This window comes from Homalodisca vitripennis, chromosome 4 (assembly GCF_021130785.1).
Source record: "Homalodisca vitripennis isolate AUS2020 chromosome 4, UT_GWSS_2.1, whole genome shotgun sequence".
In the NCBI taxonomy this organism is placed as follows: Eukaryota; Metazoa; Arthropoda; class Insecta; order Hemiptera; family Cicadellidae; genus Homalodisca; species Homalodisca vitripennis.
In genome coordinates, this window is record NC_060210.1 from 167,337,942 (window position 1) to 167,364,773 (window position 26,832).

Here is a 26,832-nt window from a genome sequence, read left to right on the forward strand (position 1 = left end):
ATACATCTTAGAGAAAAGAGGAGGCTATGGACACTGAGGAAACACCTTGCGGTTTGGTCAACTGAGATAAACTCCCTCATGCTTGAAGAATTTATCAAGTGGAACAGTGTGATATCTTACCATCCACTTTATGTGTAAACAAACGGATACTCTGTCAAAGGTTACATGAATAGTCTGGTGTGATTTGATTCATGAACTGATTTGACTTACATTGTAAATATCGGTGTCTTCTATTCATTCTGTTTCACTATATGCTTCTTTTATATTTAATTAAATTCAGCTAAAATGACCAAAGAAATAATATTTTTATACAACACTTGAATAATACAATTTAAAACATTTTCAAATCAAGAAAGATATTTAAATGTTTTTCATATATTATTTTTAATTAAATTTGTTATTCAGGAATAAATGAATTGAAAAATAATTATAATTTAATAAATATAAATATGACTTTGAAAAATATTAGATTATTGATTAAAAAAAGAATAAATCAAGTTGAAAAATTATTCTATATACTTACAAGTCACAACAAAATCATAGTTTATGAGTAATCCGTATCAGATCATGAATTCCATTTAAGGCTAATATTAAAATAAATATGTTTTGAATAAACTTTGTATGGTGATTGAGTATATGGATATTTTTGCTATTTAATACTTTGATCAGTAAGTAGTGGAGTGTCTTATTTTTTATTTTGAGTGTTAGAATGTTTCATTGCTGTAACCTGAAATAATAAAATTGAGTGTGTTAATCATTAGCATGTAATGTTCTGGTTAAGGGGGGAGGGTATAACAGAGTTACGGTACTGAAGAAAAACTATGGTAACTCTTAGTCCTTACTTCATGTAATTTAGTAGTAATATATTGAAGCCCTTAAAATTACTAATACTACTACTCACAAGGATTTTAAAGTATCAAACTCAAATTAAAAAGGACATAAATATAATAAACATATAATAGTTTACAAGTCAAAATTATGACCAATCTGACATTTGCTGTTAGATAATAAACTACTCTTTAGTACAGGGTATACTTCTTACCTACTCTCCAAAAACCTTACTGGGGTAAATGATGGTGAGATATATATTTATATACATGCGAGCAAATAATTTTCCTTTAAACATTAGCAACATTTGTGCACAGACTAGACACATTTTAAGAGACTGTTAAGATGTGTGGAAGTTTATACAACATTTCACAAGTAATTGGCTTTTACCAGAGCTCCACTGATAATTCAGTTGTAAGCTCTGAAGTATCGTGACAAGTCTATCTCAAGTGGTACAGTTTTCCGTTGTTAGTTTTTGTTAACGTGTCACCACTCCAGATATAGTTACGAGCTTTAGTTGTTCTCCATCTATATTCTAGTGAAAGTAAAACAATGATTAGGAATAATTCTATATGCAGGTATGTTTATTCGTTTTGAAATTCTAAAAACATTTTCACTATTTAATATAAAAATAATGACTGAATGTAAGTAATTTTCTTACAATTTATGTTTATATTTACTGTAATGGTTCTCATCTCTAGAAATAGTTATTTTTACATTGAGGGGTAAAAAGAGAAGAAAATAAACAATAATATAAAAATTTTGAAAATGTGTTTTACAAATCAAACAATTATTGATTGGTTTTAATATTTTATAATTATTAAGTGGTTAAACAAAATTACTACAAATGCTTTGTGGGTTTTAAATAGTTCTGCATAGTAAATTTTTGAGAATAAAATCAGCACAAGCATCAATGCAACTTGTGTTGATAGTAGGTGCACAACTTGTATTTGTAACAAAGCCTTATAACAGATATTATAGAAATAAATCTCATATGATTTTTTTTATTGGCTAAGATTACGATGTGTTGTTGTTTGAAAAATAAATAGATTTTAAACACATAGTTAATAGATTAACTATAAAGTATCTAAAACTATGAATACCACTGGTAAACGGGATCATAGATGATCAATCTGTTAATATTGAGAATGTGATCAGAATGACAATCATCGTCAATGAAATCACTGTATTAATCAATAAGTAGTCCTTTCTGAACAGTCTTGTCTTATAATAGCTTATAAAATATTCTCTGGGTTGTGGTAACCTCAAAATAGACGTCAAGAAGAAGATTTATGTGCCTTCAAATGTAGCTTTTGTTGTTAAACTGAATGTTAACATTATTTTCTATTTTGTGATTTAACATTTCTGCAAATTTCATGTTAAACTAAACATAGCTATAGACTAAAATAATTATTAGTGAAAGACTTAAAGTGGTGACTAAAGTAAACCTAAGATGATCAATCAGACTGCCTTTCTTTCAATAATCAATTATACTGGTGGACTGATAGCTGTTAATAAAATACTTTTGTTCATTTCAGTCTTGGGCTACATAATTTCATAGTAGGCCTACTAGTCTAGAAGCAATGAGCCAATTGTCATTGTATAGCAAATAACAACTTATTTTTTCTAGAAATTTTGGGTAAATAAATTAAATAATTGTACGTTACGTTGTCACCTTACATTTTTTATACTGATAGTACCAGTTACCAATGGGTACCTCTACCTGTATGAGTACTTCTGGTTCTAGTGAATTACCATTTCCGACGCCAGTGTTTGGTTTGCCTTCTTTCCACTATCAAGAAAATACGTTAAAAAGTGTATATTTATGGTCATTGTAATTGACTCCTATCTTAGTATTTTTTGTTCCATTGCTGATGTTGCCTCTTTCCTGATAAAAAAATATATACATACAAAGCTTTGAGAAGCCTCCTTTTGTCAAAGGACAACTAATTTAGGTTTCATAACAGTATTTAAATGTAAATTAAAAGTTAGAGTACATTATCTCTCATACCCACACTGCGTTGCACTTGTATAACCACTGTAAGTTGGTTTGAGTGAATTATATTTCCAACGCCAATTCTGAGTTTGCCTTTTTGCCATGATCAAGAAAATATATAAAAAAGCGTATATTTATGGCCACTGTAATTTACTTTGTTTTTAGTATGTTTTGTTTTCATACTTGTTTTTAGAACATTTAGATCTGGAATTGGTAGATTAGCACAGTGAACTTTTATTTAACATAGTTCTTGCCGACTGCTTCAAAGGGAGTCTTCGGAGTCAAATTCTGATGATATAATGTTTTAGGACATTTTATAAGGTAGATGAGTACGTACCTAATCACTAAAATCTAAAACTGCGTCAAAAACAATTAGAGAATGTACTCACTATAAATATATTCAAATTGAAAATAATAAACAATATTTACACAAAACAGTTGATTACATTAGACATGCTCTTTTAATTAATATTTCACAACTTTAGAGACCGAGATGGGATTTTTAATGGAATTTTAAGACCAGTGGAGCATATCACGGAGGGATTTTGGAAATAAGAATAGGCCTATACTAATTCGAGGAACGGTAAGAATATCGATATAAAATTTCAGTACAATCGGTTGGATAGTTTACGCGTGAAAGCAAAACAAACAAACGAATGCACTTTCGAATTTATAGTATTATTAAGGTTAGGATGTTATTCATAAAAGGAATGCATAATCATTAGACATATTTGTTAAGTGACGTAGAGTCAACTATGTAGAACCATTTAAGAAGCTCAGGTACATTGTGTGCTCATGGGCAATGTCAAGGCCTCACGTACTGTGGCCGGCCGGTCTGATTTTAGTTACGAGTCAGAGATGATTGTGGGTTAATGCTGATGTTGCTGCTGGCCTGGGGCATTAGTAATCTCAGAAGTCGTGAAACATTATACCTAGGGCAAAATGGGGTGTCAAATAAAGCCATAACCTTCTATTTTGGAGCAGTTTTACAAAAAGGTTACAGAATATTACATTCTAAAATTGCCAATTTCGAACAGTACTGTTCTGATCTGCCAAAATGCACAAATAACTACCAAATAAAAAAGAGAACTCAGTCTTATTTTTGTAGCGAATCGACTCCGGAGATTTTATAGTTGCAAGTGAAACTGACTACCGTTAACCAAGAATGAATCATTTCAAAATTCCAAATTATAACACAATCCATGAAATCAGGATCCTTAAAAGTAACATAATTAATCATAAAACACTTTGGAATTTTAACTTTTAACTTTGACTTTAACCCACAAATCCAATAATTGGATTGCATCGCTCTCCCAGTGGATACGTCGATACCCTATTCTGGTGGTGGCTAGAGCCATCATTGGGGAACTGCCTCACAAAAGGTGAGACTATATCGTTCTGGAGGATTTTGATATAGTTTTGTTCAATGAGAAAACCACTTTACTGAGAGATTAAAGGTTCATTCGGTCTGTTCGTGTGAAGTAAATTTAAATTCCCCTACTCGGGTGACGGCCACTTAGAAAACAGCAATAGACAACGTTATAACAAATGACTTTGACACATCCGTGCCGGTGATCGAAGCGATGATCTTGGACCATTAAGGGCAGGAAGCGGTTATCGGGATGACGCCCGTCGCGTCGGTTTAAAACCCACCAAGCATGTTCACAAAACAAAACCTGTAGAACAAAAACCTTCACAGAAACTTCATGAAAGCTGCTAAAAACAATGCCATTTCATAGTCAATTGTAAATTCAAATAACATATCATAACAGATTGGAAATAAATTAATAATAAGTCCCACTTGCCAAGACTAAATAATTAAAAAATATTGGTTCGTAATAAATATTCGTCAGCCACACAAAACTTGTAACCAATAATTTTCTTCAGTGGCAGAATGCATTTTAGTGTCTCAATGCTAATGAATTGTAAAAATACTATTTTTTGTTAATACTAATTACTTATAATTTATATTCAGTTTAGGGTTTTCCCATAACAAACTCAATGTTTACCAAATCTGAAATTTAGCAACGCCATCTGTAAAAGTCTATTTATTTGGATTAAATATTATTGATTTAAAATTATATTACGTCTTATTTACACTTTACTACTTGCACAGACTTAATACAACTGTGTTCTCACATACATATTATGTTGTTATTATAAATATTTTAAAACATGCAGCAGTTTCAATGTAGGCTAGTTGCTGTAAGTTACAAAGCACTGTGCAAATGATGACATCGGTTTGTCTCCAAACCTTTCGTGGATTCAATTTTTATTTACCAATTTAAAAATATAAAACTGAGGTTCTTTAAAAGTCAACCAAAAGGGAATTAAACTGAATTACATTTTACATAACATTTTTCCTCATTGCCTATTACGGTCTCATATATCCTGAAACTGAAAGGTGTTAATAATCAATTTTATCTACACATTGGAAACAATACTGTTCTGCATGAACAAACTTTATTAACGTAGTAGAGAAATACACAACTACGATAGGGGGCAGTGACGTAGCGAAGGGGGGGGTTCAGGGGGTCCGGACCCTCCCCAAAATTTTAAGACATATTAAAAAATAAAGCATAGAGAGGGAGAAAAAAGGAGAGTTATCATTAATCTTGTCTACAAACATTAAATTGATTGATTTAATTGATTAAAGTGACCGTTGTTAAAAATATAATTGTCCATTCGTTTAAATAATAAAGTATCAAACGATACTTTTGGGCTCGGCCTTTCGGATAGTGTAGTGTAATCACGGTATTTGTGTAGGGCGCGGTCACGTGATGTCGCAAAGAACAGTTTAAATTAGCGACCACTTCGTTCAAATTCATCTTGGGAGACGTAAAATGACTGCTTAGAATTAATTTACGACGTTGATTTTAGGTGTCATTAAACTGTAGACGTGTATATAATTATCGAAAAAAATATAGAAAATCACTTTCGGTCGGAAAATACACTTGAAAAACTCTACTGATTAGAACTTCAACTAATTTGGACTTTAGTGATTGAGGTAAACGTGGTGTTTTCGATTGAGTTAGGACGACGATTTTTATTATCATTAAACTGTACACTGTACCTATATAATTATAGAGAAAAAAATCACTTTCGGTCGGTAAATACTAAAGAAAAGCTCTTTAACAGATTCAAGTTTTGACGATTTTGGATTTCACTGGTTGAGTGGTTGAGGTAAAAGTGGTACTTAGAATTATGTTAGGACGTTGATTTTAGGTATTAATTCAAGGCCGACTAATACATATATAATTATCGAGAAAAAAACAATAGAATCACTTCCGGTTGGAAAATACCAAGGAAAAACTCTACTGATTCAGATTTTGACGATTTTGGATTTCACTGGTTGAGTCGTTGAGATAAAAGTGGTACTTAGAATTATGTTAGAACATTGATTTTATGTATCAATTGAACGCCGACTGATACCTATATAATTATCGAAGAAAAATTGAAAAAGTCACTTCCGGTCGGATAATACACCGGAAAAACTCTACTGATAAGAAGTTCCGACTACTTTGGATTTTACTGACTGAGGTATTATTTCATTTTCCTTAGTATATTCCGATCGGAAGTGATTATTTTTGTTTTTTTTTCTCGATAATTATATATTTATTAGTCGGCGTTGAATTAATACCTAAAATCAATGTCCTAACATAATTATAAGTACCACTTTTACCTCAACCACTCAACCAGTGAAATCCAAAATCGTCAAAACTTGAATCTGTAGAGAGCGTTTCATCGGTATTTACCGACCGGAAGTGATTTTTTTTCTCGATAATTATATAGGTAGTCGAGTACAGTTTAATGATAACAAAAAATCGTCGTCCTAACTCAATCAAAAATATCACGTTTACCTCAATAACTGAAGTCCGAAGTAGTTGAAGTTCTAATCATTAGAGTTTTTCAGGTGCATTTAATTTCCGACCGAAAGTGATTTTTTAAATTTTTTTCTGATAATTATATACTCGTCTACAGTGTAATGATACAAAAAATCGTCATTATAACTCATTCATAAACACCTCAAATAGTGAAATCCAAAGTAGCCGAACTTCTTAAGCAGTAGAGTTTTTCCATTGCATTTTCCGACCGTTAGTTTGATCTGTACCCGAGCAACGCTCGAAAATTGCCCACCTTTTCTAAAGGGTTTTCCGCCGTCAGTGGCCCAATGTCCCCGAAGGGGTATTTCATTTTCTCCACAGAATATAGTTGTGTCAATTAGGGGGCAACATCAGACGATAGTATACGAGCATATGACTGCCTCCACAGACGGATGCTATATTAATGAACAGCACCTTCCAAATTATATGAAAAAGGTCAACAGCCTCAGGCGTTAAAAACTCTTTCATAGCGTCAATTTGTGCCAGTGGCTTTTACAACTGCGGGAGCGGCAAACCCAAATTTGACTGGGGGGGGGGGCTGTGCAGCATGAACTAACTGACCGTGTATGTCTTGCGAGTTTTTCTGACTCTGTATGTCTGAATGGGTTGCGTACCATGTCGCACTGACGCGTTGTATACAACAATGATTGTTCCAAACAATTAAGAAACATTATTATTATTTCAGAGCCCTCGGCATCTTTATCCATTTCCTGTTAGGGATGTTATGATATTTCATTAGATGTTTTTCGTTCGTCGCCAGAAATAAGGGAGCAGCACCGTAAGGCATTCGTGACCAGGTCTAAAATATTTATCCATTACGTGAAATTAATATTTCAGAAGGTCTGATCACGAACGCTTCTCGCCAGCAGGGCGGGCTTTGGCAGCACTCAAAGGTAGCATCTATCAAGTAATGGATAAATATTCCAGGCTGTGATCGTGAAAGCATATTTTATTTAAGGTCAGTCATTAATGGTCGCATGCATAATGGGGGAAATGAGACCTCAAGTAGCTATCATTATTTCGCTATAAAATGAAAGTACTGTAGCTTTATGCAAACGAATTTCAATGTAACATATTCAATAGTAATTTTCTTTACCGCAATTAAAATGTGTTTTCTGATGGTTTGCAATCTATATATATAACAATGAAACTGTTCGTGTGTAACAGCATCACTCACAAACGGCTGGACGGATTCGCCTAATTTTTTTTTTTAATTTGTTCGTCTTGATCTGTAGAAGGTTATAGGATACTTTTTATCCCTTTCCCGATTCAGGATTCCGCCCCACTGGTTACAGAAATACCCGTAAGAAATGCATTGCAGCAAACATATGTTATTAAGTGAAAGAGTCTTTTCAAATTTTTAATCAGCTGTTCTTTGTAAACATATATAATGCGACAAAAATATATTTATATATAATTTAATTACTACACTTATAGTTTTAAAGCATAGAGTAAGCTTAAGAGAAACGACAAATTTTGTTTAAACTGTTTCTGCAATCACTGTTAAACATAGACTTTACTATCCAGATAATACAATTCAAATTTGACGTAAAAATTCACCTTTAACTGCAATATTTATTTAATATAAACCATGCTCATGCTTGATCAGAAGAGCAATGCAGATATCATAATTACTATCTTACGTTGGCTACAAATATAAAGAATGTTATAAAATCAACCTTAGTTGTTTTTTTTTTGACAGAAGTATCAGGAATGTGGTACATACCTTCATAATGCGCCCAAGAAGCTCACGAAGGAACGACTATCAATTATCTCAGCAATGTTTAGAATGTGATAGAAAATGAATAAGTGAATATAGTGTACTGTTTTCAACGGGAAATTGCGTGCGAAGCCGCGGGAAACTTATTGAAATGCGCAGCGAAGCGCGCCGGGTCCGCTAGTACATCCTAAATAAAAACGCTCAATTTGAAAAATTTAAAGGAAACAACGCAACTGTAAGCCTTTGTACATATGTCAGTTAGTAATATACCTGCAAAGTTTCATAAAAATATTTTGGAGGATTATTTTAAAACAACGTTTCAAAAACTAAATATAAAAGTGTGTATTATGGATAAACTAAGCTGAAGTCGTTAAACCCACTGAACATTTCCAAGTTATTTTTACGTGTAGAATGCGGTTCTAATTTAGATAGCCATTTGAGCTTTTTGTGACACCCTGTACATGCAAAATGTTCCCGTCTTCTGGCCTACTCACCTCACAGACCAATGCTACAATCTTCATACGAGTGAAAGTGCGATAGTTTGAATGATCATCTAAGATGTGCTTTATGTGCAGAAGAAGCATTTAAGAAATGAGTAAAAAAGTAAATAGTGGTACAGGAAAAATGTAATCTTTCCACTCTCAAGCAATAATTCACAAATTTCAACGAATTAAAAATAATAAACGTTTAATCTTATAATATGAAAGCAGTCGGGCATTCTTAAAATTACAAATACTAAAGTTGTGCAATTTTTTATTCTTGTAAAAAGTTAAACCACGGTAAGACTCGTACAGTAATATAATATCAAATTAGTATTATACTGTACTTCATCACATATGAAACATTTAATATATATTTTTCATTGGAAGCTAAACATCTATCACCTGTTAACTTAGAATTAATCACAGTTATACATCAAACGCTCTTTATAGGCCTTTTATGTTTTGTTTATTTGGCTTTGAATTATTCGATACAATTGATCGAAACCAATTATTATTCGATATCGAATTGCATGAATGTGTTACAATATTAATTGTAGATTTGCCATGTGACACAACATTGTAATTTTAAGCTGAAAACTAAATTCCACAAATCTTAGACATGATTATAACAAAGCATCAAATTATCGATGTTTGTTACCAATTATTTAGCATAATATTTAAAATATAATCACTAGATGATTAGTGAATTTACAGGTTTTATGATTCAACGGGCAACGATCACGTCAGTCATTTTACCCTTAACATGGGTATAGCAGTTTCTGAGAAAAACCAAAAAGTCACTTTTAAATATAAAATCATAAAAATAATAAAATTGTATAAAAGTATGAAAGTATTATTAGAATTCCAGACATCTGCCATCATTATATGTTACAAACAAGTATAACACTAAGTTTCGAAGATAAAGGTAGTATTGTACTTTTTTGTAACAATATTAACGTTGGCAAATTTCCGAAATCCTATTATCCTTTCAACTCCTCTATCGTCAATAACAAACTTTAAATAATAAAAGTATATTGTTTCTTAACGTTAATCTTAAAGCCTAAAAAGTAGGAACATTGTAACCCATATTTATTTTTTTATTATAGATCTGTATTTGCTATAAGTATAAGGAATGTATAAGGGAACTGTTGACGAGTGTTGAGTTTTTTTCTTAAATTGAAAATAAATAAAGATTCATTTCTTATATTGGAAATATCATTAAATTAAAACTGGGGAATTATGTATGCGGCTGTATATCATCACAGAGTAAAACAAGGTCAGCAAGAAGAGTGGTAAATATATTTGTTTAAAAAAGTACATTTGGGAGCATTTTACACAAACACCAAACTGAAATAAAAACTGTATCAATACACTGGAGCAATCCGTTTTGGTTAGGGGTTTAAAATGTCAGAGTCTTTTTTCCTTTTAGGATAACTTCTCAGTTAATATAAAATTGATCACTCCAAAAGGAGAGATTTAAATGGAAGCATTTAGAAATAAATTATATTGAATTTTGTACTCAAGGCCAAGGAAAATTGGCTGAATATGAAGAATGTTAATTTTATAGCATGTGTATGAGTAGCTCCTCAGGTAATGAAATGTTAAACAAATTATGAGTATTTTAAAATTAGGATATTTCTATAAATAAATAAAAAAAAAACATGTCACTTCTCAACTTTCACGTTATCCATAATGTAAACTGATAAATGTATCCTTATCTTCAGCTGTTTTTATATGAGCCTGATTATAAGGTACCTAAATACTACTTTAAATGTCTATAATACTTCCTGAAGTGACCCGGATTTTATTATATATTTTTATTATCTTTAGGAAAGGTATCTTAGAGCTGTGAAAAGATGTTTATATAAATTAAAAAACAGTGAACCGAACAGCAAATACACACGCGATAACAAAGCTCTGATAATTAGACGTTCATTATTAACAATTAGATAAATTAATTTAGTTTAACTTAGCTATATAATTAGTTTTGAGACATGTCCTTTAGTCAAAGTAATAGTTTGGTAACTTAAATAAAATATAACCAATGGAACATGTTCCAGCAATACAACAAAACTAGCCATCGTCATAGTGTTTGTGTTCACTCTGAAGCTTTACTCCATGAGGTCATCGTTCCCTAAAATTAATTACTGTACTGAGGAAACATTAACAACTACTACTGCTCTTCCCAGAAACCTCACCGAAAAGGTAAGGCATGTCAGATTGTATTGAATTGAAAGTATATTCATTTTTATACCGAGTGCTAAGCGAGGATTTTGTTTATATAATGGCTGTGGTAGTAAGCATTAGGCATTTTTCAATCGTTAAAATACTCTTATATTATATACGTCATTTACATGTGGAACAAAAACTCTCAACCTTCAAATTTTATGGCGTAGTAAACTAAAACCTTTTAAACTAAAACATAAAGTCTGTTAATACGATAATAATCTTTTATTAAGAATCCACTAGGAAAGAACATGCACCACCTCCGTTGACGTCCTGTGAGCAAATTCTTTTATCGTGCGATTTAAAAGAAAATAGTTATCATACAAACTCGGGAGATAAGAGCAATTTTGCATTACATAAGAACATAACCTATATTTTTATGAAATCAATAGAAGAATATTTTGAGAAAGAAATCGCTTATCTGCCGATGGGGTTCGAATGGGGAAAGGCAACTAGGGTCAATAATATCAAAAGATAATTTTTTCCCTAAATCATATACTTTTGGATTGACACTTAAAATCAACTACCAGTCACTTAGATTCATTTATATAAAATTTGTTACTTTTAGTCTTTGAGTTTTGTTTGCTAACCCAGATTATTAACTGTTGCTTTTAAATTTACAACGTAGCCTACATGAGTATCAATCCTTTTACTGCCATCTTGATTTGACCCGACCTAACTGATGATGGAATCCCCTATAGGTTTCCTGAAAAGCTAGTTTTTGTTCTGCCAGTCAGTGCTAATTGGCTCTCGATCCTGGACTATTATCCACTCGCAACAAAGAGTTAATCGATGCATTTGATTGAGGATTGGCTATTTAACGGTTTTCGTACTGTATCGTAGGCAAGAGTTAAGACTAATTTCTATTGCTATAACAATTCATAAAGTAATGATGAGTATAGTATACACGTAGTTCAAGCACAAGTGCACTATAATATATTTGGTTAATATTGAAAACTGTTTTACAATAAACGTCAATTCATAAATTAATTAGTTATTGGCTGAGCTTTAGCGAAGCCTATCACTCTTGGGGGTTTGAAACATTTCAGTTTCTGCCTGCACGCACGATATCTGTAAAACTAACTAACGTACGAACTTGAAATTTGGTATCAAGCTTCATTTATATAAGAGAAACACTGAGTTCGGCGATGGTACATGCCACCCCATGGGATTTGACTGAGAGTTAGTGAATATTTTTACATCGGTCTTACGGGTAACTTGGATGGAAACGAGATATTAGCTGAATAGATAAATTTGAAAACAAACTGTGTACAATAATATGAGTTCTTTTCCAGTGACACTTTTATTCTTAGAGTAAAAAGAAAATGTAATAGACTGGAGTCAATATTAAAAGTCGGTGACAATATTTGACTTCAGCGCACTCTTACGTTCTAATACCCTCGCTTGCTTACTGGAACTTTTATTTGAACGCTGCTATAACATCTAACTTACTAAAAAAGGTGTAAATGAATCGTGTGGAATCTAAAAGGATTCCATCTGAGTTTTAAATTTGAATGAAACTTCATTTCTACACAAACTAGAATGTACAACCATGGAATTTGGCTGAGCGTCATTGTTGCCATCACTCAGTATGCTAACACAATTATCTTTTGTCTACCGCGAGGATGTAAATATATTTTTTCTGTACGATTGTACGTCTGCCTCTCTGTCCACAAGGCACCTAGAAAATGAAATGAGCTACATAGATTTGAAAGTTTGCATGCAACCTTAGCGAAGCCTTTTACACGAGACGTGATAAAATTTGGTACTAGATAGAGGAAGAGCTACCACCACACATGTTTGGTTCATTACATAAATTCACCATGCACAGGATTTTTGAAACCCTATTATTTTCACCTGGCTGTATATTAATTTTCAGATACTTGCTGTTAAATTGTAAATTGTTATTTATCATTATAGTTTTTTTTTAAATTAGTATCTTTGCTGATTCTTTTTCCCTATCAATCAAACGGTTTAGTGTCTATAAATACTTTATGCTCTAATGCTGTTGTTACATAGAAAATATAGACCTTTTGTGGTTTACTGTACAAATATAATATAAAACCTATTGCATGGGAAACTTACTCTGAGTGGTGATAGTTATTGAATAGGAAACAGTATTCATGTAAAACTCGTTCATCTAAAATTATCTAAAAGATCAATTAATTAGGCTACAATAGTTTTAAGTAGAGAAATCATATACAAGAAAAGGTCTTCTTAAACAAAATATTACTATCCCAACTCGCAGAATTGAACTCTGAGTTAGATAAATTAAGCATTAACTAATAAAAGTGTACTTGTGCCAGTTGTAATGTTATTGTTTTCAAATTTTAAAATCACTAATAAATTAGTGTAAATTGCTTACCAGGAATCCCGTAATGTGACTGTTCCAGGAATTTTTAGAAAAAGGATTTGACCCCAATCAAAATCTTGACATAGATGAAGATGCAGAAATACACGATGAAATTACAGATGAAATGAAAAAAGTTATAGATGAGCTCAGGATCCAAATAAAAAAAGAAACAAAAGGATACAAGCTACCGTCATTCAGGTAAACCTTCCGGTAAGACTATTTATAACGTTGTAGGCCATATACACGAACTTTTTGTCTTGTAATACCATCCGTCTCTAGTGGTTTCGTTTAAGTACACTTTATAGAGGTTAAAGTGTAACAATTACGTACAATTTGGAGAATTACATTTGTATATTTGAAAATATTATTAATTTGTTCTCAAGTAACAAATTATACTAAAGTACAGGAGGAGGGAGGGAGCAAAAGAAAAATTGTCATTTTAGGGCTTATAATAGTTCTACAGTGATTGCAAAGTTTGATAAAATATTCATCTAAGTTACAGTATTTTTACCATGCTTTAGACGAATTGCATAGTCTTTAACCCTTCACAAGCATGTACATTTCTTTTATAGGCGCAAAGTTCCCCAGTTAAATCAAAATAAAACACTCCTCTTTAACTGAATACTTTGTGTACTTTCAAGCCTCTCCCTTGATAACCGGGTGTCCCAAAGTGAAGCTCAACTTCCAGTACAATAAATAAAAAGTTAGACTTTCAAATTTTGACTCCACAAACCTTAGCCCCACGAATTTTTGACACCACGAACACATAGAAATCAACCCCGCAGAAATTGGCTTGGAGCCGAGATATTAATTAATTAAAGACAAAAATAAATGTGCTTTACCAGAATAAAAGCAAGCAAAAGATAAGAATTGGATTACTTTAAAATTGATTGTATAACATTACGTTCCGGTTCACTGAAGTAAATACTTAAAAGAAAACAATATTCTGAATAACGCTTGGTATAGGCTAGGTTTCAGAAGTATAAATTTACTGAGAACACATTACAATCCTTTGCAGATAAGAATTGGATTACTTTAAAATTGATTGTATAACATTACGTTCCGGTTCACTGAAGTAAATACTTAAAAGAAAACAATATTCTGAATAACGCTTGGTATAGGCTAGGTTTGAGAAGTATAAATTTACTGAGAATACATTACGATCCTTTGCAGATAAAGTATTGGATTACTTTAAAATTGATTGTATAACATTACGTTCCGGTTCACTGAAGTAAATCCTTAAAAGAAAACAATATTCTGAATAACGCTTGGTATAGGCTAGGTTTGAGAAGTATAAATTTACTGAGAACACATTACGATCCTTTGCAGATAAAGTATTGGATTACTTTAAAATTGATTGTATAACATTACGTTCCGGTTCACTGAAGTAAATACTTAAAAGAAAACGATATTCTGAATAACGCTTGGTATAGGCTAGGTTTGAGAAGTGTAAATTTACTGAGAACACATTACGATCCTTTGCAGATAAAGTATTGGATTACTTTAAAATTGATTGTATAACATTACGTTCCGGTTCACTGAAGTAAATACTTAAAAGAAAACAATATTCTGAATAACGCTTGGTATAGGCTAGGTTTGAGAAGTATAAATTTACTGAGAACACATTACGATCCTTTGCAGATAAAGTATTGGATTACTTTAAAATTGATTGTATAACATTACGTTCCGGTTCACTGAAGTAAATACTTAAAAGAAAACGATATTCTGAATAACGCTTGGTATAGGCTAGGTTTGAGAAGTGTAAATTTACTGAGAACACATTACGATCCTTTGCAGATAAAGTATTGGATTACTTTAAAATTGATTGTATAACATTACGTTCCGGTTCACTGAAGTAAATACTTAAAAGAAAACAATATTCTGAATAACGCTTGGTATAGGCTAGGTTTGAGAAGTATAAATTTACTGAGAATACATTACGATCCTTTGCAGATAAAGTATTGGATTACTTTAAAATTGATTGTATAACATTACGTTCCGGTTCACTGAAGTAAATACTTAAAAGAAAACAATATTCTGAATAACGCTTGGTATAGGCTAGGTTTGAGAAGTATAAATTTACTGAGAACACATTACAATCCTTTGCAGATAAAGTATTGGATTTACAAATAGTAAGAAGCCATGCATTTGCCTTATTCATTGATTTTAGTAAAGCGTTCGACACGATTAAACATGCAGAACTATTCATATAGTTTGAGTTGGTTTAGATCTTATTTAGAAAACAGAAAGTTTCTAGTAGAACTAGATAGTGAATTTAGGGAGATTCTTAATCTAACACACCGGATTATGAGTTTCTCACAGTAGTCTTCTCGGACCTATTATGTTTTTCATACACAGGATGTCCTGTAATTCTCAGGATAATCGTATATTATTATTATTGCTCAGATCTAGACAAACGAATTCACCCCATGAGGTGCTTAATTTTTTGCCTGTCTGTATGTGTTTTTATAAAAAATTATATATTAAAAAAATATTAAATGAAATCCTGCCAAATTTGGCTCAAATATTTATAGTAACAAGGCCAATTATAATATAATATTTAGTATTTTCAAAATGGCGGCCATGAAAACTTTTAAACGTTAATTTATCTTGAAAACCAGGTATTGAATACTAGGCTTACTAACGATTTCAAAATGTAAAATTAAATACATATGGATACAGTTCGTAGGGTTTAACTTGGTGGCTTTGTCACGACAGTTTTAGCCTAGCAGAGTTTACAACACCAATACCGGCAGGGGGTTAACTTTACTCAACCACGTAAAATATAAGGAACGTGCGTTATGATTGTTTACTCTTGTCATTGGATATTATAATATCTATGCATAAAACACTCATCACAAACTTCAAAGGAATTAATTATGTGCTTATCTTTATATAGCTAATAACTTCTGACTGTTTGTTAAAAAAAATTGTAACTTACTTTTAAAATTATTTTCCCACTAGTATGTCAAATTAAAAAAAAAATAATTTTGATGTGCTTGCTAATTGTTCTCATCGTATTTTTGTTGATCTTAAGCATGAACCTCCCTGAAAATATCAGTATTCTCGTTTTACTAACTATTAAATTCATATATTAAAGTTTCAACTAAACTTTTAGCCCTGAAATACATCGTGTAAGTCCCTGTAGGGATTTAAATTCTTTTCATACTTTCAGCACGTTGTAAATTTCATCAATTTAATAATTTGAAAACAGGTTTACAAAAGTGTTTTCGTTTATTTATTTTTAATCCAAGAAAAAAAGCATTCTTAGTTTTGTGGAATGACATTAATACGTTTTTTATACGTACTTTATACTTGGATGGACTCAACGTGTTGATATGTGAAGGATACATTGCAGCAAATGTTAATCATTAAATATTTTTTCCAAGTCCAAGTCTGTACGATTGTGGAGGGGTGTCCTCCACGTCTAGTTGGGCTTCTGCCGTTGTCTGGCTTTTACCCAATGACTATACGGGTCATAGCCCTAGCAGCTCTCGCTGCCTGTCAGTGGTCTAGTAGTGTAGTGTTGGTAGTAGTCCGTCAGTCGTCCGTAGGAAGACGAAGTTGGGGGACCTCCTGGGCACGTAGTGTCCGTAGGTGTTCCCACGGCGAGGATTCTGCAGCCTCTTCGAAGGTGGATGTCAAGCGGTCCACGAAGCACCTGATGGTCGGGATGTTGGCGGACTCTCTGATCACGGTGTTCCTCACGAACCAGGGCGACCCAGTTGCCTTCCGGAGACACACGCTCTGGACCGCGAGCAATTGTCTCCTGGCGGTCTTGGAGGTGAGGTGGTACCAGGCAGGGGCCGCGTACGTGAGCACTGGTCGCGTGAGGGCCGTGTAGAGGGAGGACCTTTGTCCTGGTCGGTAGCTTCGTGGAGTAGAGCAGTGGGCTGATGCTTGCAAAGCCCTTCCTTGCTAGGCTGCAGGTTCTCGTGACGTGGGGTGTCAGTGTCAGTCGGACTGTCCAGGAGTACCCCCAGGTACTTGACTTTCGTCTTCCATGGAATGTTGTCTCCGCCTAGAGTCAGATGTCGTCCATCGGCTTGCCTCGGTCGTCGGGTGAAGTTTATAGCTTCGCACTTGTCCACGTTGACTTTTATCCTCCACTTGGTCAGCCAGGGCTCCAGAAGATCCAGCTGTCGTTGGAGGTATATTCTGGCCATCCTCAGGTTGGCAGAGGTGGCCGTCAGCAACGCGTCATCTGCGTAGAGAGACAGCTGTACCCTCGGGGCGACTGGGAAGTCGTTTGTGTACCACAGGTACAGTATCGGCCCAAGTACCGACCCCTGTGGCACACCGGAGGAGACTGGCCGTGAACGTGGAGGCTGATCGTGCAACATGGACGGAGAAAGTCCGACGGTGGAGGTAGCTCCGGAGTAGCATGAACATCTTTCCTGGCAGCGGAGACTCGGTCAGTTTGAAGAGTAGGCCCTCGTGCCACACTCTGTCAAAGGCCTTGCTGACGTCTATCAGGACCGAAGTGGAGTGGTGCTTCCTCTCGATCGCCCCTGAGAGGTGGTTGATGACTCGGCGAAGTTGTTGGGTGGTGGAGTGTCCACTCCGGAAGCCGAACTGTTCGGTCCTGATAGAGTTGGAAAAACTCCTCTGGGAACCTTGACAGGATGATCCTCTCCAGGATCTTGGAGAGCACGGGCAACAGGGAGATTGGCCTGTGGTTCTCCGGAAAGAGGGGGTCCTTGCCAGGCTTGGGGATCATGATCACCTTGGCGTCCTTCCAGATGGTGGGGAAGTGTGCCAGGCGCAGGCAGGTGTTGAAAATACAGGTGATCGTGACGATCACCCAAGCCGGTAGGTTCTGCAGGGCTGGTGTTCCCAGGGAGTCAGGGCCGGGAGCTTTCTTCGGGCGAAGTCGTCGGGATGTGTTCATTCACCTCGAGTGTGGTCACGAGTGGCAGTGGGTCTGTGGAGTCAGGAGAGTAGTCCTCGAGGAAGTTTTCGACCGCCTCGCAGGTGTCCTCGTCGTAGATGTCTGCGTGTGGAGAGAATTGATCTTCCATGGTGTCGGCAAAGGCTTCTGCTCTGTCCTCGGGGGAGTAGGACGATTCCACGTTGTCCGTGGAGAGGACGAATGGTCTTCTTTTCCCCTCGGAGATCCTTGGAGATCTTCCATATGCCGCCGACACCACCGTCAGCCTGGTGTTCCACGTAGTCATCCCACGCGGCCGCTCGGTGTTCTGCCAGGAGGCGTGGTGCATCTCCTGGCTTGGCGGTTTGAAGGTGTGCTTGGCGTGGGGGACAACGGGACTGCTGATACTCTCTTCGCAGTCTACGGCGCAGACGTATCTCCTCTCTCAAGTCCTCAGGTAGAGGTGGAGTGAAGTTTACCCGTGAGAGAGGTGATGAGGATGACGGTCACTGCTTCCTGGAGGGTGTTTTGTAAGTTCCAGTACTTGACGGTCTAGCTGGTCTGATGACTCGGCTGGAGTTGGTGGAGGCCGAGGTCTGTCGGCGAGGTAGTTTGCGTACCTGTGCCAGTTGACCTTGGTGGAGCGAGCTGGAGGGTAGGCTGGAGCTCCATCATCAGGCAGGTCGAAGACAACTGGCACGTGGTCTGACGAGAGGTCGGATACGGCAAATACCTCGATGTGTCCACTCAGTGATCCAGCTAGGCCGAAGTCAAGAATGTCGGGTTGAAAATGTCCGTTGTGGTGGTAGTGAGTCGGTTCTGTAGGGGCCAGTAGTTGGACGTGGTGACGGTTCTCCAAGAGACGTTTGAGGTCTTTTCCGGAGTTGTTGGGCCTCCGGCATCCCCAGTCCGGGTGCTTGGCATTGAAGTCCCCGGCGACGAGCGCGGGGAGTCAGGACGAAGCAGGGCGTCCAGGCAGCGAGGTTGAAGCTTCCTCCCAGGTGGGTTGTAGAGAGAAGTCAGCTCTAGCTCCGACCCGTTGTGGTGGACAGCGATCCGGGTGAGCTCTGCCCCCAGAGCAGGAGGTGTGACTAGGAGCCGGTGAGCCACTCGCCGGTGGGCAAGAATCGCTGTGCCGCCGCTTGCCCTGATGCCCTGAAGCTGCCTGTCGGTGCGGAGCACCTGGTAGTTGGGGATGCTGAATTTGTCCGTCGGCCTGAAGTGTGTCTCCTGGAGAAGTGCCACATCCACGTCCATGTCAGTCAGTAGTTGGCTGAGTTCCTGCCGCTTACCCGCTGCCCCGTCGGCGTTTCCCAGCTTACAATTCTGAGTCTACCCATGGGTGGTGTTGAGTAAGTCGAGTAGTCTCGACATTATTTCCAACCATGGAGGTGAGTTGGGAGAGGATCTCCGTGATCCCTGCCTGAGATCCTGAGGCAGGGTAACAGCGGGCTGCTTAGCCGCGGGTTCAGTCGTGGGTGGCAGTGGGGCTGAGGTGTCTGCGGTGGGTGTCGCTTTTGGCATCTCCAGCCTGACTCGTGGCGTGGGCCTCGGCCTAGTTGGGGTGGCAGGTTGCAGGAGCGCTTTCCTTCCTGGTAGTCTGGCTGGTGGAGGGTTTCTGGCGCTCCGGAGCCGGGGTCTGTGGTGGAGTGTGGGGTCCACGATTCCGCCGGGTTTCGAGGGAGGCGGTGGCGGCGGCGACTTCTCACTCGCTGAAACCCATCCTCGTCTGTGTCCTCCTCGGATGTAGGGCGTGGGACGTCTCGCTGATTTGGAGGCTCGGCCTTGGCGGGTGCGGCCCTCCGCGGTGCCTTGGCTGCGGCGGCATAAGAGAGTTGCTTCTCTCTCTTGAAGCACTGGCAGCCTCGGTAGTTGGCGGTGTGTCCTTCACCGCAGTTGCAGCATCTGGCCGGGGCGGATGACTCCTTTGGGCAGAGGCTGGACGGATGTCCCTCTCCACAGCGGACGCAGCGGAGCTCTCGGTGGCAGTGGTTTGAGCCATGCCCGAAGCCCTGGCATCGATGACACTGGACCGGTCCCCCGGGCCTAGTGTATTTTCGCACTTCCAGTCTACAGTGGAACAGAGTGCGGACACTGTAGACATCGGATGGTGGCCGGAGTCCGTCTCCTCCACTCAGGGTCACAATCCAGAGGCTGGTGGAGGTGGCCTCTCCTGGTCTTAAGAAGTTTTGCCTCGACGATGCCGTAGTTTTCGCACTTGAAGGCCTCTGAGACTTCTTCAGGAGTAAGGTGGCCGGGAGACCCCTGATGACCACTTTCATCAGCTTCTCGTTGGCCATGGCGAAGGTGTGAAACTTCAGCCCCTGATCCTGAAGGTAACGTTGCAGGGACCTGAAGTGGGCCACGGTGGAGGTCTTGAGGCGGAGAGTTTTGGCCGTGCAGACGGCCTCTAAGTCTCCTCCCAGCAGCTGTCTGAGGGTCACCGCGTGGGAGCCCCACCCTTTTGGGGACGTCCATGATGATGGGAGGAATGCGGGGGCCCCGCTCAACCTCCATGTCTTCTCCGGCAGCGGTGTCCGTCCGTCGATTCTTCGGCGGAAGAGACGGAGCTGGGGGCCGCTTGCCGCTTCCGCAGGCCCGCAGCAGGACGGCCTGATGAGCCGGAATTGGCCCCAGGGGTCATCAGCGCTGTTGGCGCAGGTCCACTCCATCCACCCTGGGCGCGTTGTGCTTGTGGCCGCTTGCAGGCCTACTCTTATAGAAATAGTGGATATCTAAATACTTGAATAGATTGTATACACCACCATTAGGTAGAATAAATATAGTCAAATAAATGATAAAATAGGTGTCGTAGTAAATGATAGGATTATCAAATTAAAAAAATAAACTTGTGTTTCATACTTATTTAGTGTTTTTTCTAGGAATTTCTAGGTGAAAACGTGTATATTAAGCAATTAACTGTATAATAAGGTGGTTTCTTTGTTGGCAGGGAAATAGAAGATCTGATACCGGAGAAAGGAGGCACGCCGATGAGAAGTTTAGTGATAACAACTTGGCGGTCCGGGTCCACTTTTATAGGTGGAGTGTTGAACAGTCACCCCGGGACATTCCACTTCTCCGAGCCACTGACGGACTACCGCACGGTCCAGATCCGCGGCGAGCCCCTCGGCTCCCCTGCAGTGCGCGCCCTCCGCAGTCTGCTCACCTGCAACTATCATGTGTTAGGTACTGTCTAGTTGATTCATCTTATAATTATAAATAAATAGGTTTGTCACCACTTAATATAATGATCGTGGTATGTTAGAGCGGTACCTAGAGCGCAGCAAGGACTACACTTGGTTGTTCACCCACAATACGCGACTGTGGCAGCATTGTGTCAAGCACAAGGACTTCTGCTGGTTACCGCAGTTCCTCAAACCTGTCTGCCGCCTGTTCCCTTTCCAGTCCATGAAGGTGGTTCACATTCGGCTTCGTTTGGTGGAGGAGTTGTTGGCGGACCCTGAGTGAGTAACCTACATTATTTTTGTTTAATAAATAAAAATTGAAGGGTTATGCTTAGTTAGAATACAATAGTTACTTCAATAAAAATACCTAATAAGCAAATAAAAAAGTATAGTGTTGTCTGTGCTTCAACTTTATATTACTGACTTGTGGCTGTCGATTGCGGCGTTATTGGAATTATATACGGTCATTAATCTACATCGATCCTGCGTTCAATGGTAATTTACCATTTGGTCGCATGACGAAGCCTTGTTTGATACTTCAAAGGATCGAGAAGCAATTATCTTCTCTGGCTACAGACGAATGATTGAGGTTTATATTTATAATTGTCTTGTTTTATAATTATCGAGCTGAAATATAATCTTACGTATTCTTTCAAAACGTTGACTTTAATAAGCTTTAAAAATCATGCTGTAGGGTCTACTGTATGACCGTACTGTCCACTCAATACTTTTATATCTGATATACGGTGCAGTTCAATAAAAATGTCCAGTTAAAGTGTTGGCTGTTCTTAATATAGTTAAGAGAAAAGTTGAATTTTTTTTATATTTAATATTTGTTTCGTTGTGATTTTTGGCACAAATTGATCAAACTTGTTTCAAGGGTTCAGAGACCACGTATAAAATATGTATACATAGACAAAATTTGGATTGTCTTTGTTGCCAGATGTTACAAGACATTTAAATAATTACGTAAAATCATGGTTAAACATCTAGATATTATTAGTGAATCTAATAAGTTTAATACTGTTGAAGTATAATCACTTATTAGTCACCACAATCTGGATAATTTAGATTTACCTATAACGGGACATGCATATAATAAGAAAGTTAATAGTAATAAATTTTGCAAAGCTCACCAAGATTGTGGCAGTCCCGTACAAGTTTGTGCAGACCTGGCTGATGACTATAGTGCTGCTATGTGCTGTGTTGTAGGCTGAATGTACGAGTTGTGCTGCTAGTGAGAGACCCAAGAGGAATCATGGAGTCGCGGTCAACTCTCTCGTGGTGTAAAGCTCACCAAGATTGTGGCAGTCCCGTACACGTTTGTGCAGACCTGGCTGATGACTATAGTGCTGCTATGTGCTGTGTTGTAGGCTGAATGTACGAGTTGTGCTGCTAGTGAGAGACCCAAGAGGAATCATGGAGTCGCGGTCAACTCTCTCGTGGTGTAAAGCTCACCAAGATTGTGACAGTCCCGTACACGTTTGTGCAGACCTGGTTGATGACTATAGTGCTGCTATGTGCTGTGTTGTAGGCTGAATGTACGAGTTGTGCTGCTAGTGAGGGACCCAAGAGGAATCATGGAGTCGCGGTCAACTCTCTCGTGGTGTAAAGCTCACCAAGATTGTGGCAATCCCGTCCGCGTTTGTGCAGACTTGGTTGATGACTATAGTGCTGCTATGAGATTTAAAGCCCTTTTTCCCGATAAGTTTAGGTATATTAATTGTATGTAAATATTTTAATATATCTTAACAATATTTATTTGATTGGTATATACAATACATACTAATATATTAGTTGTTATAAGAGTGACACTAACTAAACGATGTGATGGGGATGACTTTGTGTAGATCGTGGGATAAATATTTAATTACTTGATCTTTCAATTAGTGACTTTTTATACGAACCATTTACCAACACTCTTCCTTATTAAAATAATATTCACCATTAAAAACCAATTGTACTCAAACGTCAAGTGTAATGTTATAAATAATGTCTCACTCTTTCGTACAAGATCCAATTAATTTTGTGTTTAATTTCAGTAGTTCAACATAAACTCGGCAACAGAGTAAAACACCCTTAACTGCAAAAGATTTCTCAATCGAGCTCTGTGAATTGTTTGGGCAATTCAAATGTTTGTTCTCGGCAGGGAGTCTATATTTATCAGCTTAACACCAACCCCAGACTGCTAATGTTAGTATGCAACAGTTCTATATGTGATTACTTCTGCTTTAGAACAAGTCTCTTTTGAATCGGCTGTACATTATGACTTCATGGATGTAGGTAGAGAGACAGAGCGAAATCAGCAATCCCAGCTTCCTGAAGGCATTTTGCACTGAATTTTAATTCGGACAGCTCTAATTAACTTCTAAATACTCTTTCAAATTTGTATTTAGAACAGCTACCCCAAAGGTTTAACCCTTGTGCAAAATTTTGATACGCAAGGCCGATACAGGCTTGTACTTATCACATTACATTTTAGTACATCCAAGGAAATTACTTTTGAAAGTTTGTGTTAAAAATAAATGCCTGTAGAAACATATAAAGATATACTTTCGTTGTGGAATGCGAGGTCAGCTCCCGATCAAGATACATTCCAAGGAACTTGGTGGAGGCAGTTTTCTCAAGAAGGAAGATCTCCGCCATGACAGCGGTTCCTTATGATATCGTTACCGAAAACAAAAAGAAATCACGATTGATTTACTACTGTTGGTCCTGTTGAGAAATGTTCAGTACACGAGTTCAGTTCTAGACAGGAGCTGATTCCTATTTCTTGTTTTGGTTCTAATAGTCTACGAAGAGTTGTGATGTTCGCATGCGGAACAATTTTTCCTGTCAGGAGCGATGAGTTCCATTTGTTGCGGTACAAAAGGAAGGTACACAAGAAACAGAACTGGTCCAAGATGGATCTGTATAGGACTCTATGAGCCATTTTTACTTTTTGTAACAAAAAAATTTGAAATAAAATTATTAACAAGTATAACAATTAACAATTATAAGTTAAGTATTAACAATTATAAAAGTATTAAGTTTTTCGGATAATATAAAATGTTTTAATGTTAATAAGTTATCCATTAAAGTCATCCATAAGAGTGAAGTGAAAAATTAGGACATAAACTGCCTATGAGAGAAACATAAAACCTGTCATTCAACAAAAAATGTAATAATTTTATGATAAATGGTGTAAAGTTTGATAAATGGGTTAGAGTTAAGTAAAGTAAAATCGATTGAGGTATTTCGTTTTAAATGTCATCTGCAAAGAAACAAAAATATACAATAAATAAAATTCATCAAATGTTAGCTGTTAACCACTGTTTCGTATCCAATTCCCTGCAGTGTAACAGGGTAGCCTTGATGATGGCTGTTTTTAAAAGGCTTGCACATATTTTTGATTGATAGATGAGTGATCGTCATTGAAAGATATTCCTGTTTCTGAACTAACATTGGAATAAATTGGATATTTTAAGTTAAAAGACAGTATGCTGGAGCCATGACATCTGAATATATTTAGAAGCCATTTTCTCCAGAAGATCTTTTATATAATATGATGGACCACTATAAATAATTATATAACGTGAAAGTTCATGTGTAACTTAAGTATTACTATTTCAAAACTAAGATTCATCAGCACTGTGAACATGATTTTAATGAAACCAGTTTAGAGTTCCTTACGTATAAACATTCACAGTTTTGTTCATTAAGTTGTGTTTTATAGCAGTGTTTAAATAATGCATTAAATGGTTTCATTTCCTCACTGGCGCCGTCTGTAATAAAATCTAGATAATACGTTTCCTATTGAGTACTCTAAACGCAATTACTACTTGAATAAATTGCACTGGCATTTAAATGTCCTATTTTAATAAATTGAGTTGTTTAAAAATTGCAATAGTGAATGGAAAATCTGACTAATTATACAGGCAATACTTCATTAGGTAAAGTACACAATGTTAAAATCGTGATAGTAATGGCACTTCTCACCCATTCAATTATTTTTTGTGTACAGAGTTAATCGGGATAAGAAAATCAATAAACGTTCAATTTCAAATATGCTTTTAAATACAGATTTAAAACACTAATAAGTATACCTACAGTAAACGTTATCAAAAACCTAAACAATTAAAACCCTTCAAGAAGTCTACGTAAGGAAATTACAGATTTATTATACTTCTTGAATACGTATAGCAGTGTAACAAGTGTTTTCTTTACCTATTATCGTGATCTTTCTCATATGTTTGCTTTGCATAATTTATGAAATAAATAATTTTAACACTGATCACTGATTTGCTTATGAATATTTAAGGATTGTATTCCACTTTTAGGAGTTAACATGTTCACATTGATTGTTTCAGAGTTGTCCGTTACGAGGACATGTCTCTGAAACCACACAAGGTGATTCCAGACATATTCAGATTCTTTGGACTCCAATATCACCCAGAGGTCGAACAGTTTGTTAACAATCATACTACGAGGGTGGACAGCAACAGATACAGCACGTTCCGCAACTCCACTGATGTAGCCCTCAGCTGGCGGAGAAAGTCTGAATACGCGAAGGTGGAGGAACTACAGAGAATCTGCAGGGTCGCGATGTCGGCATGGGGGTATCTGCCTGCGTACAATGCCTCTCATCAGCAGACGTTCAACCCTCTGGCCGACCTCGGCGTCTAGTCATACAAATACTATAATCTGCCAAATGTGATATTAAGTTTTCATAACGAACTATATACATTTATGTTAGACAGTATATTTATTGTGCGAGGCGTCGCTTGAAAACAACTCCGATCTGGTTGACTGTACTCAATGAATATCATAACAGAAGCTAATAAGTAAATAAACGAATTTTTTATAGGTTAGAAAGACTTTTACTTCCTAAAAAACTTGTATTTTTTGTATAATAAACATGAAGACTGACGGAATCAGAAATATCTAATAGTTTGCCTTCGTCAGCACACATTGGCTAAGGAGTGTAAAGTATTGATTCCCCGTTATACATGTAAGTAGACCGTGCAATGTAAATGTTATTACGGCACTGTTACTATAAATTGGCAGTTAGAAAGTAATTGCCTCAGCAGGACTGGGGACCACAGCACGCGGTAAAAGGTTTCACGTGTAGCTGCCATGACCTGCTCCACTACAGTACCGAGTCGGCCATCGTGTACGTTATTAACTTACGCGAACATGTTTCAACACGGGAAAAACATGGTCCGACATTGTTTATTCACTATTAGTGGGTTTTATCAAATAAATAAGTTAACAACCATATGTTTCAACGTTGAATCTGAAACACTGCC

The 26,832-nt window shown here is 37.0% G+C and overlaps 1 protein-coding gene across 1 annotated transcript; it reads left to right on the plus strand.

Moving 5' to 3' along the window:
* The first annotated feature begins 1,241 nt into the window (after window positions 1-1,241).
* LOC124360568 (carbohydrate sulfotransferase 6-like) lies at window positions 1,242-26,394 on the plus strand. Its single transcript, XM_046814294.1, has 7 exons — window positions 1,242-1,406; window positions 10,971-11,115; window positions 13,530-13,687; window positions 21,310-21,545; window positions 21,625-21,823; window positions 23,079-23,258; window positions 25,894-26,394. The coding sequence occupies exons 1-7, from the start codon at window positions 1,381-1,383 to the stop codon at window positions 26,207-26,209; spliced, it is 1,260 nt and encodes a 419-aa protein (XP_046670250.1). The 5' UTR covers window positions 1,242-1,380; the 3' UTR covers window positions 26,210-26,394.
* The last annotated feature ends 438 nt before the right edge of the window (window positions 26,395-26,832 follow it).